Below are 16,906 nucleotides of genomic sequence, written 5' to 3'. Positions count from 1 at the left end.
GTGTAAAGTTAGAAAGTATAAAAAACAGCTGTAGTGAGGAGGGACTTGCTACTATTATTCTTAAAGTTGAATACTTTGAGGGTCTCACAACGAGAATGTGATTATTTTATGAAAATCAAAATGTCCCTTGAAACCCGATCCAATTCTGCGCTCATGAAGCGTTCAGAGCAACTTAAACGTTGGCAAGAAAGTGAAACATACAAAGAGCCAAGTGAACCTAAGTTAAAAAAATCGCGCCGAATCGGATTCAGTGATGGTTGCGTATTTTTGGCAGCGTGCGCCGCCGGAGATAAAGGAGAGGTGGAGGCATTGCTGGCTCGTGGGGCTGACATTGATACTGCTAACGTAGACGGTCTGACAGCACTCCATCAGGTGGGTTGATGGAATTAAGTAGATGGTTCCATGTAAGGACGAGTTGGTCCCATGCCCCTCCCCCCACCTTTCTAATACTGTGCTTGCCAAGAACATGTTTAAATTTGCCGTAAATCCATAATTAAAGAAGCCACTGTTCACCGTCATTCTTACGATCACATTCACTCTATCTTCCCTCCCCTCTAGTTTCATATCAATATTTGAATTGGAAAATGGAATTACGATGTAAGCGGTGATTAAATGCCTATTTTTTTGTGTCTTACAGTATAATCTCAACACAAAAATAAATCTCTTTATCTCAATTTCGCAATGTTGAGATAAGTTTGTTTTGACTCATTGAACAACGGAACTATAAATAATGATAAATTTTTCGTATATTCTTAAAAAAAAAGAACATTAAAATTTTCTATGGATTCTTTCAAATTTTAATGTTTGAGTTATAATTTGTTATTAAATTTTATTTCAAATTGTCCTTTTGATTTTATCACAAAATTGCGTTTTTTTGGGGATATAATTATGAATTTGTTGATGATCCCTCATTTATGTTTGATGTGTTAAGGCCTGTATTGATGATAACCTTGAGATGGTTGAGTTCCTTGTGGAGCATAAAGCTGATGTTAACCGAGGAGATAATGAGGGGTGGACTCCTCTTCATGCAACTGCTTCTTGCGGATTCCTTAGTATTGCCAGGTTAGTGGATTTCTTATTTATTCCAATGCCAGGTTAGTGGATTTCTTATTTATTCCAATGCCAGGTTAGTGTTTTTTTTAATATTGCCAGGATAGTGGATTTCTTATTTATTCCAATGCCAGGTTTGTGGTTTTTTTTTAATATTGCCAGGATAGTGGATTTCTTAGTATTGCCAGGTTAATGGATTCCTTAGTATTGCCAGGTAAGAGGATTTCATAGTATTGTCAAGTTAGAGGATTCCATAGTACTGCCAGGTTTGGATTCCTTAGTATTGTCAGGTTAGTGGATTTCTTAGTATTGCCAGGTTAGTGGATACCTTAGTATTGCCAGGTTAGTGGATTCTTTAGTACTGCTAGGCTAGTGGATTCCTTAGTATTGCCAGGTTAGTGGATTTCTTATTATTTCCAATGCCACGTTAGTGGATTTTTAAAAATTGCCGGGTTAGTGGATTTTTTAATATTGCCAGGATAGTGGATTTCTTAGTATTGATAGGTTAGTGGATTCCTTAGTATTGTCAGGTCAGTGGATTCTTTAGTATTGACAGGTAAGAGGATTTCATAGTACTATCAGGTATTTGGATTCCTTAGTATTGTCAGGTTAGTGGATTTCTTAGTGTTGCCAGGTTAGTGGATACCTTAGTATTGCCAGGTTAGTGGATTCTTTAGTACTGCTAGGCTAGTGGATTCCTTAGTATTGTCAAGTTAGTGATTCTATAGTGTATTCCTTAGTGTTGCCATATCATTGGATTCTTTAGTATTTCCAGTTTAGTGAATTACTTAGTATTGCCAGGTTAATGGACTTTGTTTCATTGTCAGTTTAGTCAATTTCTTAGTAATCCAAGTATAATGGTTCCTTAAAAATTTACCTAAATTATAAAAAAGGCAAAATTTCTCTTCAAAACACCCTTCCCCCTCCAAAAAAAAAAACCTGAATTGGTTAAAATATATTTTTATCTTTGTCAACTCAAAAAAATTTTATTTAGATACTTGTTGGACTTCAAGGCGAATGTAGCAGCAGTCAACAATGATGGCGAGTTGGCCATAGATATCAGGAAACAAAACAGATACAGAATTATTAGAAATATTATTAAACCAGAGGTCAATCCCCAAAAAACCGGTTCCAATCGAGCGCCGGCTCAAATCTGGAAACACTTAATACAATTTCAAGTGAAACCAACCATGTTTGAACCGCGTCTCATGTTTGAACCACGGCTCAAATTCTCTAAATTTTGGCTAAGAATTCAAAACTTTTTTTTTGTGAATTTCGGGAATAAAGCATTGATCCCAATTTTATGTCAATCTATGGGCTAATTTGATTTCTCTTCGATATCCTATGATGGCCACTTATTGAGGGATCAACATTGATCCTCTAAGTGTCCACATAAGATACCGAAATCAAGGGTTTTAAGATTAACAAGTCTCAGATCAGACTTTTTCATCATGGCAAATAAAGAAGAAAAATCTTTATTATATATTATTTTGAATTTGTTCAAAAATTTTAAGCATCGGATAAACAACAGTAACCCATGGACACATTTAGTTCTTAAACATTTCGGTTCAAAGTTTGTTTTTTTGTTTATTGTTTATAATTCGGGATACTCTTTAAAAGTAAACATAAATTACTGAGCTAGACACTTAACAGAATAAACACTGAACACAGGGTTATATCTATCTATATAGTATAATTCTTATTAATAATAGGACATAATTTGTTTACCCCTTTTTTAGAAAGAATTATGCCTGCAGCTAATTTTTTTCATCCAGTATTTTTTAATAAGAAAAAAGTTATTTTTCAATTTTTTTATTTTTAATTTTTTGGATCGACACTTTTCCTTAGGTTTGGGGGAGAAGCAACTCACTTCCTGCAACTTATTTAAAGCAAAATATTTATTATTATTTAATAACATATTATGACAGACGAACAGATTAACTACTTTATATACACAGATTCTTCTAAACAAATACTGCAATAAAATGATAAAAAAAGGCCTCATCAAAAGTACATATTTTTAAAATATACGTCGACACTCTTAAACAAAACTGTATTAAAGCTAGAAAAAGAAGATAATGTTCTTTTGATTCATGATTTTTTCCCCCTTATAATTTAGGTTTTAAAAATAAAAAATCTCTCTTTAACCCCTTACAGTAACAACCAAGCATTGATATAAATCTGAATAATGAAGCTATTATTAATCGATCTAAAAATATACAATCTCAAGTTTATTTTCAAGTTGCTTGTTTAGAAAATTGATTGCGAAGAGGCGAGACATCGTGAAGAAAGAGAGATGTTGAATGACGCGAGACAGTGGGTCAACTCAGGTATTGTATTCGTTTTTAATTTACGAGTCTATTATTCCTACATATTAAATATCATCGTTATCACAGTAATTATTATTTGAGACAAATTAATAACATTTTAAACTTCTGGATGGATTAAGATGATGCCAGTATATCTTATGTATATCTTAAGAATAAATCTGTCCTTGTGTAATTTTTTAAAATCTTTCCGAGAGATTTTTGCTATCTTAAGATAAAAATTTGATTTAGGGCGCCTTCTCGATCTTTTCTTTTTGCCATTATTAGACTGTAGAAAGTTTAAAAATTTAAACTTATTGAAGTTCACTTGGCACATGTGGGGTTAAAATTCGCAACAACAAAAAAGCTGACAAATTAAACAAACGTGTCCTCCTCAAATATCATCGAAAAAAAAAATTTATTCCTTAAAAAAATTTCTGCGCTCTCAGCCAAAAAAATTATTAAACCTGATTTTGAACCATTCTAATAAGTACTGTTAAAAAAGTTGCTTGTGTAATAAACTTATGGCCAATTTCTTAGACGTTTTACCATAGGTAGAACCATAGTCACACTATGGTTACGCTTTTCCAGAGCAGTGTAGATAGATAGATACGACCTATAGTACCTATGATAGCATGAATAAGAAATCGGCTTTTATTTAAAAAAGAATACATTTTCAAATTTTTAACTAACGATTCTACGAATATTTATCCAAAATTCTCAAAACATTGCTGTGCCTATATTCAAAGTATTTGACCTTAAAGGAACATATCCGGTAGTACTTCGAATATATAAAGGGACTGGTCGACAAAACTTGAATTAAATAAAGGATTGCAGCCTGATCAACCCTCTTTAAGATGTCTTGGTCTCCTACTTGCAAATTTGTAATTTTGAATTGGACCCGCCTAACCAAGCTGGTTGTTTTATAGGTGTATTCGGTGATGTCCCGCATATAAAGACCGGAGCTACTGCTCTTCATGTTGCAGCAGCCAAGGGTTACATCAAGGTCATAAGTCTTCTGCTACAGGCTGGAGCACAAGTTAACATACAGGTAGGAGCATTAATCAACCACAAGTTCCCCCCCCTAGTTGCAACTATTTTCAAGGGGAAAATGGAAAAAAATATGAACAAATTAATAAACGAACTTTTTTTCCCAGGATAACGATGGCTGGACCCCTCTGCACGCTGCCGCGCACTGGGCCCAGCGTGAAGCATGTGAACTGTTGGTGGAGAGCTCAGCTAATATGGAGATTAAAAACTGTGTTGGACAAACTCCGTTTGATGTTGCTGATCCCGATGTTCTCAGGTTTGTGACCCGACCTGTCCTGTCCCAACCTGTTCTGTCATCCTGTCCTATCCTGAGTCATGATAACTTTCTCCTTAGTTGCTTTACTAAAAATAAAAATTTAGATTCATTGATTTTTGATGACTGACCCTCATTAATAAATTTTGTAATTTTTACATGATTAATTCATTAGCTGGTCAAATGATTTATGATTGATTGATCAACGAATAAGATTGGTCGATTGATAGATTTTGATTAATTGGCATATAATTGATTGATTCATTTATTTACAACTTTTGGATTTGTTATTGATTGATTGATAGATTTCTGATTATGTAATAGGTTTACCATTATGTAATAGGTTTGTAGATAATAGATTGGTTGATAAATTGATTGATTGATATTTATATCATTGATTGATTGATTTATGATTAATTGATTGACTGATATATGCTTAAATTATGATTGATTGATATTTGGTTGATTAATTGGTTGGTTGATTTATTGATTGATTGATTTATCGTTTAGACTGCTTGAGGATCTGAAGAAGAAGCAGGCTACCCTGCAGAAGGATAAACCTCTAATTGATGTAATCAAGATAGTTCCCACCAGCCAACCTCCTCCTCCTAAGAGAAGGTAGAACACTAACCCACACCAAACTAAGCTAGTGGGGTAGATGGGGTAGATTAATAGGCCTATGATAGGCCGGGTACTGTAAAAAGTCGGGCCACGCCATTAAAGTCGAAACCGAGCCGGTGTAGGATAGGGTCGGGCCGGTACTTGCCGCGCTTCACTAAGGCCGGTACAAGGGTCGGTCCGGTTCAAATTCAAATTGACTCTAGTCCACCGTAATCAGGGATAAATATATTCAACAAACTACATTCATAAACTTTTTAACCAAAACACAATCTATTTTTCCAAAAAAAAATGTTTTTAAGAAGAGAATGCTACTGTTTCTAACCAGAGGTTAATATTTTCTGTTGAAAATAAACTTTTCTGAAGTTGGATTTTAGCAGGACAACATTAATTTTCGACGTGTCTCTTTAATATTAAGATTACCATAAGCGATTCACCAACTTTATGAAAAATCATGAGATGTAGGTTTTAGGGAATTGTTCACCTTTTAAAAAATACGCAAACTTTATGTCGCTTTGATGGCCGGAAATATAAGTAACCATTGATCTATTCAGCAATAAATTGCACCTAAATCTATTACTTTCTTCTATCAAAAGAAATTAAACATCATAAATAGTCACTCCGTATTAAGACTATTGGTATTCCAGTTTAATTTTCGAATAAAGGAACAATCCCTTTAAAGGATTCTCTTGTGAATCCTTGATAAAGTTCACAATACTTTTATCCATTGAGTTTAGAAAATTACAGAACTCATGTCATTGATTTTTCCAGATTCCGTATCCGTTTAAACTCCTGGATCCGGATCCGTTTAAACTCCCTGGATCCGGATCCGTTTAAACTCCCTGGATCCGGATCCGTTTAAACTCCCTGGATCTGGATCCGTTTAAACTCCCTGGATCCGGGTCCGTTTAAACTCCCTGGATCCGTATCCGTTTAAACTCCCTGGATCCGGATCCGTTTAAACTCCCTGGATCTGGATCCGTTTAAACTCCCAGGATCCGTATCCGTTTAAACTCCCTGGATCCGGGTCCGTTTAAACTCCCTGGATTCGTATCCGTTTAAACTACCTTGATCCATATTTGTTTAAACTCCCTGGACCCATATCCGTTTAAACTCCCTGGATCTGGATCCGTTTAAACTCCCTGGATCTGTATCCGTTTAAACTCCCTGGATCCGGGTCCGTTTAAACTCCCTGGATCCGTATCCGTTTAAACTACCTGGATCCATATTTGTTTAAACTCCCTGGACCCATATCCGTTTAACCCTATTCCTGTCGGATCAAGCAGTCTATAATTACACTCTAACTCTTAAAGAAACACTAAACGTATTTTTAAATGACTTCTTATTTAAGAAGTGGTCTGTCAGATTTTATCCGTTTAAACTCCCTGGATCTGTATCCGTTTAAACTCCCTGGATCCATATTTGTTTAAACTCCCTGGACCCATATCCGGTTAAACTCCCTGGACCCATATCCGATTAAACTCCCTGGATCCATATTTGTTTAAACTCCCTGGACCCATATCCGTTTAAACTTCCTGGACCCATATCCGTTTAAACTTCCTGGATCCGTATCCGTTTAAACTCCCTGGATCCGGATCCGTTTAAACTCCCTGGATCCGGATCAGTTTGAACTCCCTGGATTCGGATCAAGCCGTCTATAATTACACTCTAACTCTTAAAGAAACACTAAACGTATTTTTAAATGACTCCTTATTTAAAAAGTGGTCTGTCAGATTCACAACAGTACCCTTGAAACCTTTTTGTGAGTAAAAAAGATTAAATTAACCTTGTTGTTTTATCTGAAACTTGTTCAACTTTTTAATTGCAGTTAAACAATCGGCAATATATTCCTCGTGTTTGCTTAGACACAAGATGCAAAGAGTATAGTTTGAATCAGCTAAACATTCTTAAATTGGGGCTTACTGGAAATGACAGATCTACAATGTTTTTAAAGATTTTAGATAACTTGTTCTGTTTTGTACACTCTCTGATTTTTAACAAACTAACTCTGGAAGAATGGGATATGTACACTTAAATAGAATATTAATGTTTAGCTACGAGAGATCATTTATTCTTAACAAATTTTTAAATTATTTAATCACAGCTGCATGTTTAATAATTAATGTATTTTAACAACCGAAGATCTCATTTTTTACGCTTGCTTAATTTTTATGAAATATTTAAATCTATCAATCTTTTCTGTCTCTACTTTTTTTGTTTGTAATTTTATTCTTTTTCCCGATTTATTATTTATTATTTTATATTTTATCCTCAACATAGTTGTTCTTTCCTTGTCCTGTGTATATGTTGAGAGCTTGTGTTTATATTTGAACTCCTGGAATGAGCGAAATTCTGGGGGAAATGGATAATTGGTGGGGGAACACGACTCCTGACTTAATTCCCCAATCTGTTTAACATTCATTCATAAGCTCTCAGGGTTATCCCACCCCCGGGGTGTATATTTTTTAGAAAATTTAAGAATTAAGAATGATTTTTGAATATCTCGGTGAAAACAATTTAAAATTGAACATTTAAGCTTTGTCATCCTTTTTCATACTTTTTACCCAATTCAGCGAACAAATCCTAGAACATACCTATCTTCGTGGGGGGGGGGGATAAACACCCCCGCTCCCCCCCTGTCCCCTTAAACTCTGCTTAAATAATTTTAAATCATAAGTAGCAAGTTGTAATGGAAAGATTTTTTTTCGAGAAATATGTGTTAATTTTGTTCAACGGTGTTATTAAGAGCAGGCTATGGATTTAAGGATTCGAGGGTGGAGGAGGAGGGTTGCGCTGTACTGCCTTAATACTTAGTTTTTATTTCTTTCGTTAATCTTCTTTGCTCCTCTTAATCTTCATCTTCCATACTTGAAGTTTCGTTAATCTTCTTTGCTCCTTTTGATCTTCATCTTCCATACTTGAAGTTTCGTTAATCTTCTTTGCTCCTTTTAATCTTTATCTTTCATACTTGAATTTTCGTTAATCTTCTTTGCTCCTTTTAATCTTCATCTTCCATACTTGAAGTTTTGTTAATCTTCTTTGCTCCTTTTAATCTTTTTCTTCCATACTTGAAGTTTTGTTAATCTTCTTTGCTCCTTTTAATCTTCATCTTCCATACTTGAAGTTTCGTTAATCTCTTTTGCTCCTTTTAATCTTCATCTTCCATACTTGAAGTTTCGTTAATCTTCTTTGCTTTAATTTTCTTTAAAACTTTTCGATTATTTTCATCTTATGTCCTTCCATTATATAATTAATTATTTTCATAAAACCTTTTTCTTTAAAATACTTTATGTTATCTTCTTTCCTCTTCTCTTCTTTGATACTTTTAGATTACTTCAATCTTCTTTCCTCTTCTCTTCTTTGATACTTTTGGATTACTTTAATCTTCTTTCTTCTTCTGTTCTTTTATACTTCTAGATTATTTCAATCTTCTTTCCTCTTCTCTTCTTTGATACTTTTGGATTACTTTAATCTTCTTTCTTCTTCTCTTCTTTATACTTCTAGATTATTTTAATCTTCTTTCCTCTTCTATTCTTTGATACTTCTAGATTACTTTAATCTTCTTTCTTCTTCTCTTCTTTATACTTCTAGATTATTTTAATCTTCTTTCCTCTTCTATTCTTTGATACTTCTAGATTACTTAAATCTTCTTTCTTCTCTTCTTTTATAATTCTAGATTATTTTAATCTTCTTTCTCCTTCTCTTCTTTGATACTTCTAGATTACTTTAATCTTCTTTCTTCTTCTCTTCTTTTATACTTCTAGATTATTTTAATCTTCTTTCCTCTTCTATTCTTTGATACTTCTAGATTACTTTAATCTTCTTTCTTCTTCTCTTCTTTGATACTTTTAGATTACTTTAATCTTCTTTCCTCTTCTCTTCTTTGATACTTCTAGATTACTTTATTTTTGTCCTCTTCTCTTTTTTGATACTTTTAGATTACTTTAATCTTCTTTCTTCTTCTCTTCTTTGATACTTCTAGATTATTTTAATCTTCTTTCTCCTTCTCTTCTTTGATTCTTCTAGATTATTTTAATCTTCTTTCTCCTTCTCTTCTTTGATTCTTCTAGATTACTTTAATCTTCTTTCTTCTTCTCTTCTTTGATACTTCTAGATTACTTTAATCTTCTTTCCTCTTCTCTTATTTGATATTTCTAGATTATTTTAATCTTCTTTCCTCCTCTCTTTTTCTCTTCTTGATATTTCAAGATTGTTTTAATGTTTTTTCCTCTTCTCTCCTTAAAAATTTAGAAAACTTTATTCTTCTCGATACTTCTTCATTTCTGAAATCTTATCAAAGTTATCTTCATAATAAGCTCTTAATTTTTTAAGTAACCTCTGTTCTTTTCAAAGAAAGCTCAATCTGAGTTTTAAGGGATGGTAATTAACTTTGAATGTTTTTGTTTTTATTATTATCATAATATTTTTTCTTAATTCCTCCATCTTTTTTCTTCCTTTTCCACCACTAATGTATTGGATTGATAGATTTTATTTAAGTTAAAGAAAAAATAATTATTTTTCTATTTTGTTAACTTTTCAGCTGATATTTATTATTAAATGATTTTTTTAGAGTTTATTTGTGTCCTTTGTTTACTTTGTGGGGTTAAGTGTCTCTGTAAAATTATGGTTTTTGGTTTTTGTTTTATTAAAAAGAATTGATTGAAAAGATGTCAAAAACATAGATATTTTGATAATTTGATTTTTACCTATTTCTTGGAAAGGAATTGAGTCTTTGCCACAAAATCTAATTTTCTAATCCCCGTAACTTTGCAACCTAATGGTGTAGCCTTTAGATATTTTAAATTATGAATTCTGTTAAATCAAATACTCGTAAGTTTGAAATATAAAAGCTTTCACAGTCAGGTTGCTCAGATATAGGTATTATAAAGTGTAGGTTTGTATTAGCTACAGTATTATTCCAAGGGTTGTTGGTTGTGGATTTATTAATCGTATTTTCTAAATAAATATTTTCAGGGCAGACGATTGCATATATTTTAACTTTTAACAATATGTTTTCATAAAGGGACACTTTTTGGTTTTAAACAGGAGTTTTGGTGTCCATATTTTTTTTTACGTTAATTTTTTTTTTGCAAAAAAGACTAATTTCTTTACCATGAGCGCCAAACTGTTTAATCTTAAAAATTGAACTGAAATTTTGGAGTTATCTCACTGGATTTGCATTTATTTGAATTTGGAGTTACTCATTGGATTTGCAATTAGTAAAATTTGGAGGTATCTCATTGGATTTGCAATTAGTAAAATTTGGAGGTATCTCATTGGATTTGCAATTATTAAGTTCGGAGTTATCTCGATGGATTTGCAATTATTAGATTTGGAGTTATCTCATTGGATTTGCAATTATTAAAATTTATTAGTTTGGTCAAAATCACTATGACGCATTAAAGATGAGTTTAACTAACATCGTTTATTTAAAAATTCTCTGAAGTATAAAAGACACCTTGACTCCTTTAAAACCAAGAGTAGTTCCTTTAAAGGGAGTGTTAATGACAAGGTTAATAAGGGCTGTCCCATACCCCCCTTAAATTAGCATGCACAATGCACAATGCCGGAGGATGAGTCATGATATGACAATGAAAATTAAAAATAATGGTTTTTAAGGATTTACATTTGAAAGAATTTAAAACAAGGAACCAACTTTTTTACTTTGATTGATGACTTACGCAAAATGAGACGTCACATGCAAAAAAATGTTGAAGTCCCTTACTTAACAAAAAAAAATCTCAATCTGAAATCTATCTTTATTTTTTCACAAAGATCCCTTTTTTAAGTTAAAGTGATAAAAATCAAATTAAATTTAGTTTCTCCATTTGTTTCCTTGTCATATCAGACCAAAATCCGCTCAAGGCAATTATTTTACTTGTCATCTAATGGTATGATCCAGTTTAGTGAACACTCTCTTTAACAACGATATTTCAGCATTAACAACAATAACAACGGTGACTATGGTGAGGTGACAGTCAACTCAGGAACAACTAACAACACGAATGTATTGGATAGGTATAGTTGTACAGTTGTAAAGTTTACAGTTTCTGTGTGTGTGAATTATTCTTAGTTGTACAGTCGTACAGTGAACACTTTCTTAGTGTTTAATAGTGCATCAATTCAGTAGTACAGTACAGTACAGTACAGTTGAGGCCACGCAGTAGCACGGCAATCCTTACTGGGATGTTAGGGGGAGATAATGTCTCAAAGGAAGTGCTGTTGAAAAGGACCGAAAAGATAAATTTGCTGCTGGAGCGGTGGATGGACTTGGCAGGAACAGCTTAAATTCGGGTAACCTCTTTACTTCTCCTAAAGGGTTGTTAGATACCAATCATCCAATGGAGCTAATTGATGAGCCACTGGCTGGAATGTATCTCCTTTGTATCTTCTGACAATGGGCTAATTGTTGTAGGTAAAAAGGTCCAGTTAGAGTAGGAGTGGGACGGTGCTTCCCATCCCTGCCGGCGGTCTGGGGGGTTCATAACGGGACCTCTTTCAGATTCCTTTTCCTTATAGTTTCCTTATAGAAATAATGCATGTCACTGATTTTGTTTTAATTTTTGTTACTAATTTTTTTAACCCTTTTTTTAAAACTAAATGATAAATGATTGCGAAGGGATTGTTCATAAGTTTTGAAAAAAGTTCAAGGTCGACTCATGATCAAACATATGAAGTACCAAAACAATAACTAAAATCTTATCAGATCTAATATTCATAGTCAGTCAGGGGAGTACAGGGCCTGAAAGTCCTGAAAGTCTGATCTGAACTTTTTTTATGCAGTTTCGTAAAATAAATTTTCGCAGATGATTTTGATAAAAAAAAATTCGTCTTCGATCAGACCTCCTCTCAAAATTGAGAAACATTCCCTTTGCTAATTTCTAAATATTTTCTATTTTAACCTCTATATTTTAGATCTTCAATCACAAGGCTTTCATACGATGACAAACTGTTGAGAAGCAAGGAGGCAACAGTCAAGGAGACTATTGCGGAGGAGAAGGTAGGGTTAACTTTACTGGCAAGGAAACTAGTGCAGAGGAGAAAGTAGGGTTTACTATACAGTCAGGGAAACTATTGCAGAGAAGAAGGTAGGGTTAACTATACAGCCAAGGAAACTTGCAGAGGATAAGGTAGGGTTTACTCTACAGTCAAGGAAACTATTGTAGAGGATAAGGTAGGGTTTACTGATCAGTCAAAGAAACCAAAAATTAATTAGTTGAAGGTAGGGTTTACCATACAGTCAGGGAAACTAATTCTAGTTGAAGGTTGAAAGGAATGAATAAAATTAAAAGTCGGTGATGGTGATGGACCAAACCTCTGTAGAGTAAAAAAGTAGAAGTTAGTGTTCCACATTTATTGAAAATATATTTCGGACTGGGTCAGGAAGATTAAAAACAAACAAAATGAATAAATTAGAGTTTGTTCCTTTTTAATTTAATTTAATTTTTCTAGATTTCATCTGACAGAAAAGATGATTTTAAGATTACCGATTCAGGTAAATTTTGTGTTGTTTAAACATGTGCCAAGAGTGTATGAATTCTTATTTGTTGACGAGACCCTAGAGAGAATAATTGATTAATGATCATGAAAAAGCATAGAAGGGTCTTCATCTGAGTGTACTTCACCCAAAATAAAAAATGCAAACATTTTCAAATAATATTTGGCTAATAATGCTTCGGTCAAAATCTCATTTTAAGAATCCAGTTTGACGAAAATATCAAAATTTCTTCTTTTTTCGTCTGAAATTCTGAACCAAAACTTGAGCTTCTTCAAGATTATGTAAGCAGCGATGTATGAATAGCTTTCAAGAATTTATTTCCTGCATTATATTAAAACTCAAATAAGATTAGAGAAAATATTAAATGACGAAATAATAATGCATATTGCACAGCGTTCTTAAAGTGGGTATAGGTTCAAAAAAATTCAATGAAGAGCCATGTTGGGCCTTTTCAGAACAGGTTTCATGTAAATATTTTCCTTTTTGTCTTTTATTCCCATTATTAGTGTGAATTTACAGCAGCAAAATTAAAAATGGAAAAGCCATAAGTATTTGCTCTCAAAAAGAATTTATTCAAGAATATCGTGTTTGTATTTTGTGTGATTTTTTGGTATTTGTTTTGAGCAAAGCTAATAATGGGAATTAAAGGCAAAAAAGAAAAGATTCGAAATAAAGAAAACTTGTTCTATGAAGGCTCTACCATAGCTCTACCTACATGAAACAATTGTCCGTTTTCAAAGAATTTTTTTAATCACTATCTCCTTTTAAGAACACCATGAATGATAATTATTTTAGCTAAAAGTCGATATTTTGATGGTCCTGGTCTGGTTGTAACGGATGAGAGTGGGAAGGATGCAGTTCCTGGGTTTATCCCACCTCATCCAGATACAGGTACTGTTGTTAATCCTTTGTTTTGGTTCGTTTTTAGAGAATATTTTTATAAAAGGAATTGAGTTTTTGCCACAACCTCAAATTTTCTAATTTCTATATCTCTGCAACCAGTTGGTATAAACCTTTGATATTTGATCTAACAGAATAATTAGTTTCAAATATCTAAGGTCTACGACATTGGGTTGCCAAGATATAGGGATGAGAATATTTGAGTTTGTGGCAAAAACTCAGTTCCTTCATAAGATTTTAAAACTTAATTCTGTTGAAGTTCGTTTTTATTTAACTTTGGAATATCATCATTTAAAAAAAAATGGTAAACCGATCCGAAGACGATTGTTAAAATATGTTCGTTTTATCGTTTTTTTTTTATCTTTTTTATGATTTTATTTGCACATATCTTCTGTCAGGGTCAAAACATTTGCTTTTCGTACATTATGCAAAATTTTGACCTTTAAAGAAAATATAGGGGAAACCTTAAAAAAAACTAATAATATTTATACACTACAGGATCCAACAAGGATGATTCTGCTTCTTGGAGAAGACCAGGCTCTCTCAGAGCTAGGCCCACTGCCAGGTAACATCAGGGATTAATATTTTGAAAATTAAAAATTTTAATTTTTTAACAACAAAAATTTAGCGATTTTTTTCTTTCGTACAAAGGGAGTATAGACTTACGGCGAAAAATTATCCATGGTGATCGCTACTAATCTTATTTCTGTTGAGTCTATTAGGAGAAACTTGTTAAAAGCGACTTATACCGAAGAACGTAGCGTCCAAACAAATTTAGAAAGTTGCAGCTTACGACTCGGATTATAAAAAAATCAATTTAATTCAAAACAAATCATTCAGATATTATTTCATATATATATATATTTTTAAATATTTTTTAGCTTACAACTTGTTTTCACGGCTGGCTCTGGATTTTTGAACATTCCTGGAAAATATGAAAATGTCGTCCTCATTATCAAAAATTCTCGAAACAGGAATAAATGCTTTCAAAGGAACTCTCGGATCATAAAAGATAAAAATATCATGAAATATCAACTATATACGAATGAGTCGAAATATTATCGATGATTAATGATTATAGGTTGTAAAACCTGAATGATTTGTTTGGAATTAAATTGTTTGTTTTTTTTACTAATATTGCAACTTCCAGAATTGAATTCGGTATGAGTCGTTTTTAACAATTTTCTCCTTATAGACCCAACAGATAGCGGTAAGATTAGTAGCGAAAACCATCGATAATTTTTTGCCGTCAGCATATACCCCATTTCATTTTTAGCGAACACTCCCTTTAATCTGGCGCCCTTCACCGACATTTTTTGGTATGAGCTTTTGAAAAAAAGTGTGGAAAACTTGCCATATTTTTTACCTCTTTAATAGGAAGTGTAAGCATTTTATCAAATAATCCTCCCTACAAAATGGCAATGTCCGATTCGCAATAGTACCCTTGCAACCTTTATCTGATCAAAAATACAAAGATAGTGTTTATTTTTGATAATTCCCAAGTGTAACTTTTAAGGGTACCGTTGTGAATCGGGCATTGTCATCAATCAATGGAATCACATGAAATTACGCTTACAGTCCCTTTAAATAATTAGTTTGTATTGCAGTCCAAGTGGAAAACTATCTCCTGGTGTAGATGAGAGTGTTGTGCGACGAGCCCATAGTTTTGGCTCCGATGACAAGTAGGAATATTTTTTTAGTCCAGAGACACACATTTTTAAGTTTAGTCTCTAGTCTGAGTCTTTTAGTCTCACCTCTATCGTTTTCAGTAAGAACTAGAATTGAATTAGACTAAACTTAATTCTAAGAAAAATTAAATGTCCAAATCCTAACGCTCGAGTTTTATTATAGTCTCAATTAAAGCTGAGCATTCCTTCCGACTAATTTCCCCAAATTATTAAAATCACAGCCTCAGTGATCAATTTTGTTTATCCCAAAATCTTTCGGTTGATCCCAAAAATCCTTCAATTCTGACCCCGAAAATTTCATTAGAAGGTATTAGGCCAGTGTGATAATGTGCTTTAATCGCTTTATTTAGATTAGGTTTGGTGATGGTTTAAAACCGAATAACCAGTAAATGGAAATTCATGTTGCTCATTGTCCTTTTTTCTTGGACGTTATTAAAATGTGAAAGTTGAAAATAAATTCAAATATTATTACTTAGCAATATGAATTTCTATAAAACCCTACTAAAATCTCTGATTGTTCAGATAATTTTAATACGAGCTTTTTTCTTGGTTGATTTTGCTTTTTGTCAATTGTACAAATATTTAATTTAGAAATGTATTTTTGATTTTACTAACAACTGTGTTTCTAGCTCATAACGACATCTTTATAGTAAATTGGATATTTATTTATAACCTAGTCGGTAACCTAGGGTAAAGTGAAGATTAAAGCATAATGAGAAAAGGTTTCCTATCAGCACTTTTCTATAAAAAAGCAGTTTTAAACATTTGATAAAAGATTCTCCTAACTTTCTGTTTTTAAAGGTACTCCATATTCGTACTTCTACTTTTTGGAAATTTATGCTACAATAGTTTTCTAAAACAAATTCAGAAAAAAATTACACGAAAATTAGATTTTTTAAACTGATTTTTTTCCCTTCGTAGTAATTTCAAATTTTTTAATTTGAGCATCAAGACGTCTTCAACTATTACTCAATTCGGAGCAAAATGTTTTTAGAAGAAAATTTACCAACGAAAATTTCTGATAGCAAATTGATTAAAAATTACTGAAGTGTGGACAATTATGACTCATTACAGAAGATGTTGGCACGGCATTAAATACCAAATCAATCAGGCCTATCTTTATTTTCTGTTTACATTTTGCATTGTAAAAAAAAACTTATGAGGAGCCTTTTCAAAGCCCCAAAAAATTAAATAATGTTAAAAACCATGCACAAGACTTTAAGTGTTCATTTCTAAGAAATTGGTACACTCGTCGGGGTATTTGATTTTCAAAACATGAAAACTAATTATTAGACAAGAAAAATCAATATAAAAACTTGTTTCCATTTTTGTTCCTTTCCCCCAGACTAACTCATTACCACGACCTGCCAAAAATCATCTTCCGTCCTTAATTGAGTCCTCTGAAGGGGACAAGCCCCCTGAGGGGGAGAAGCCCCCCCTACCCCCTAAACCGTCTCCGCCCCATAGTTTCACCAGTATGATAGCTGGAAAACACTTCAGGCAAATCCCATAACTTGGCACTTTTGAGAAGGATGGAGGGGGG

The 16,906-nt window shown here is 32.9% G+C and overlaps 1 protein-coding gene across 1 annotated transcript in view; it reads left to right on the top strand.

The window, feature by feature from the left end:
* The window catches only part of LOC111700938 (protein phosphatase 1 regulatory subunit 12B-like), a 52,228-nt gene continuing 35,322 nt past the window's right edge, over positions 1 to 16,906 (top strand). Inside the window, 13 exon segments of the mRNA XM_023472021.1 lie at positions 1 to 372; positions 932 to 1,062; positions 2,045 to 2,159; positions 3,293 to 3,380; positions 4,286 to 4,407; positions 4,514 to 4,662; positions 5,170 to 5,277; positions 11,215 to 11,295; positions 12,193 to 12,277; positions 12,730 to 12,772; positions 13,571 to 13,666; positions 14,174 to 14,240; positions 15,283 to 15,357. Coding sequence (XP_023327789.1) covers positions 109 to 372; positions 932 to 1,062; positions 2,045 to 2,159; positions 3,293 to 3,380; positions 4,286 to 4,407; positions 4,514 to 4,662; positions 5,170 to 5,277; positions 11,215 to 11,295; positions 12,193 to 12,277; positions 12,730 to 12,772; positions 13,571 to 13,666; positions 14,174 to 14,240; positions 15,283 to 15,357 — 1,424 coding nt within the window. The 5' untranslated portion in view covers positions 1 to 108.

This window comes from Eurytemora carolleeae, unplaced genomic scaffold (assembly GCF_000591075.1).
Source record: "Eurytemora carolleeae unplaced genomic scaffold, Eaff_2.0 scaffold283, whole genome shotgun sequence".
NCBI lineage: Eukaryota > Metazoa > Arthropoda > Copepoda > Calanoida > Temoridae > Eurytemora > Eurytemora carolleeae.
This window is presented reverse-complemented; position numbering and strand designations above follow the sequence as displayed.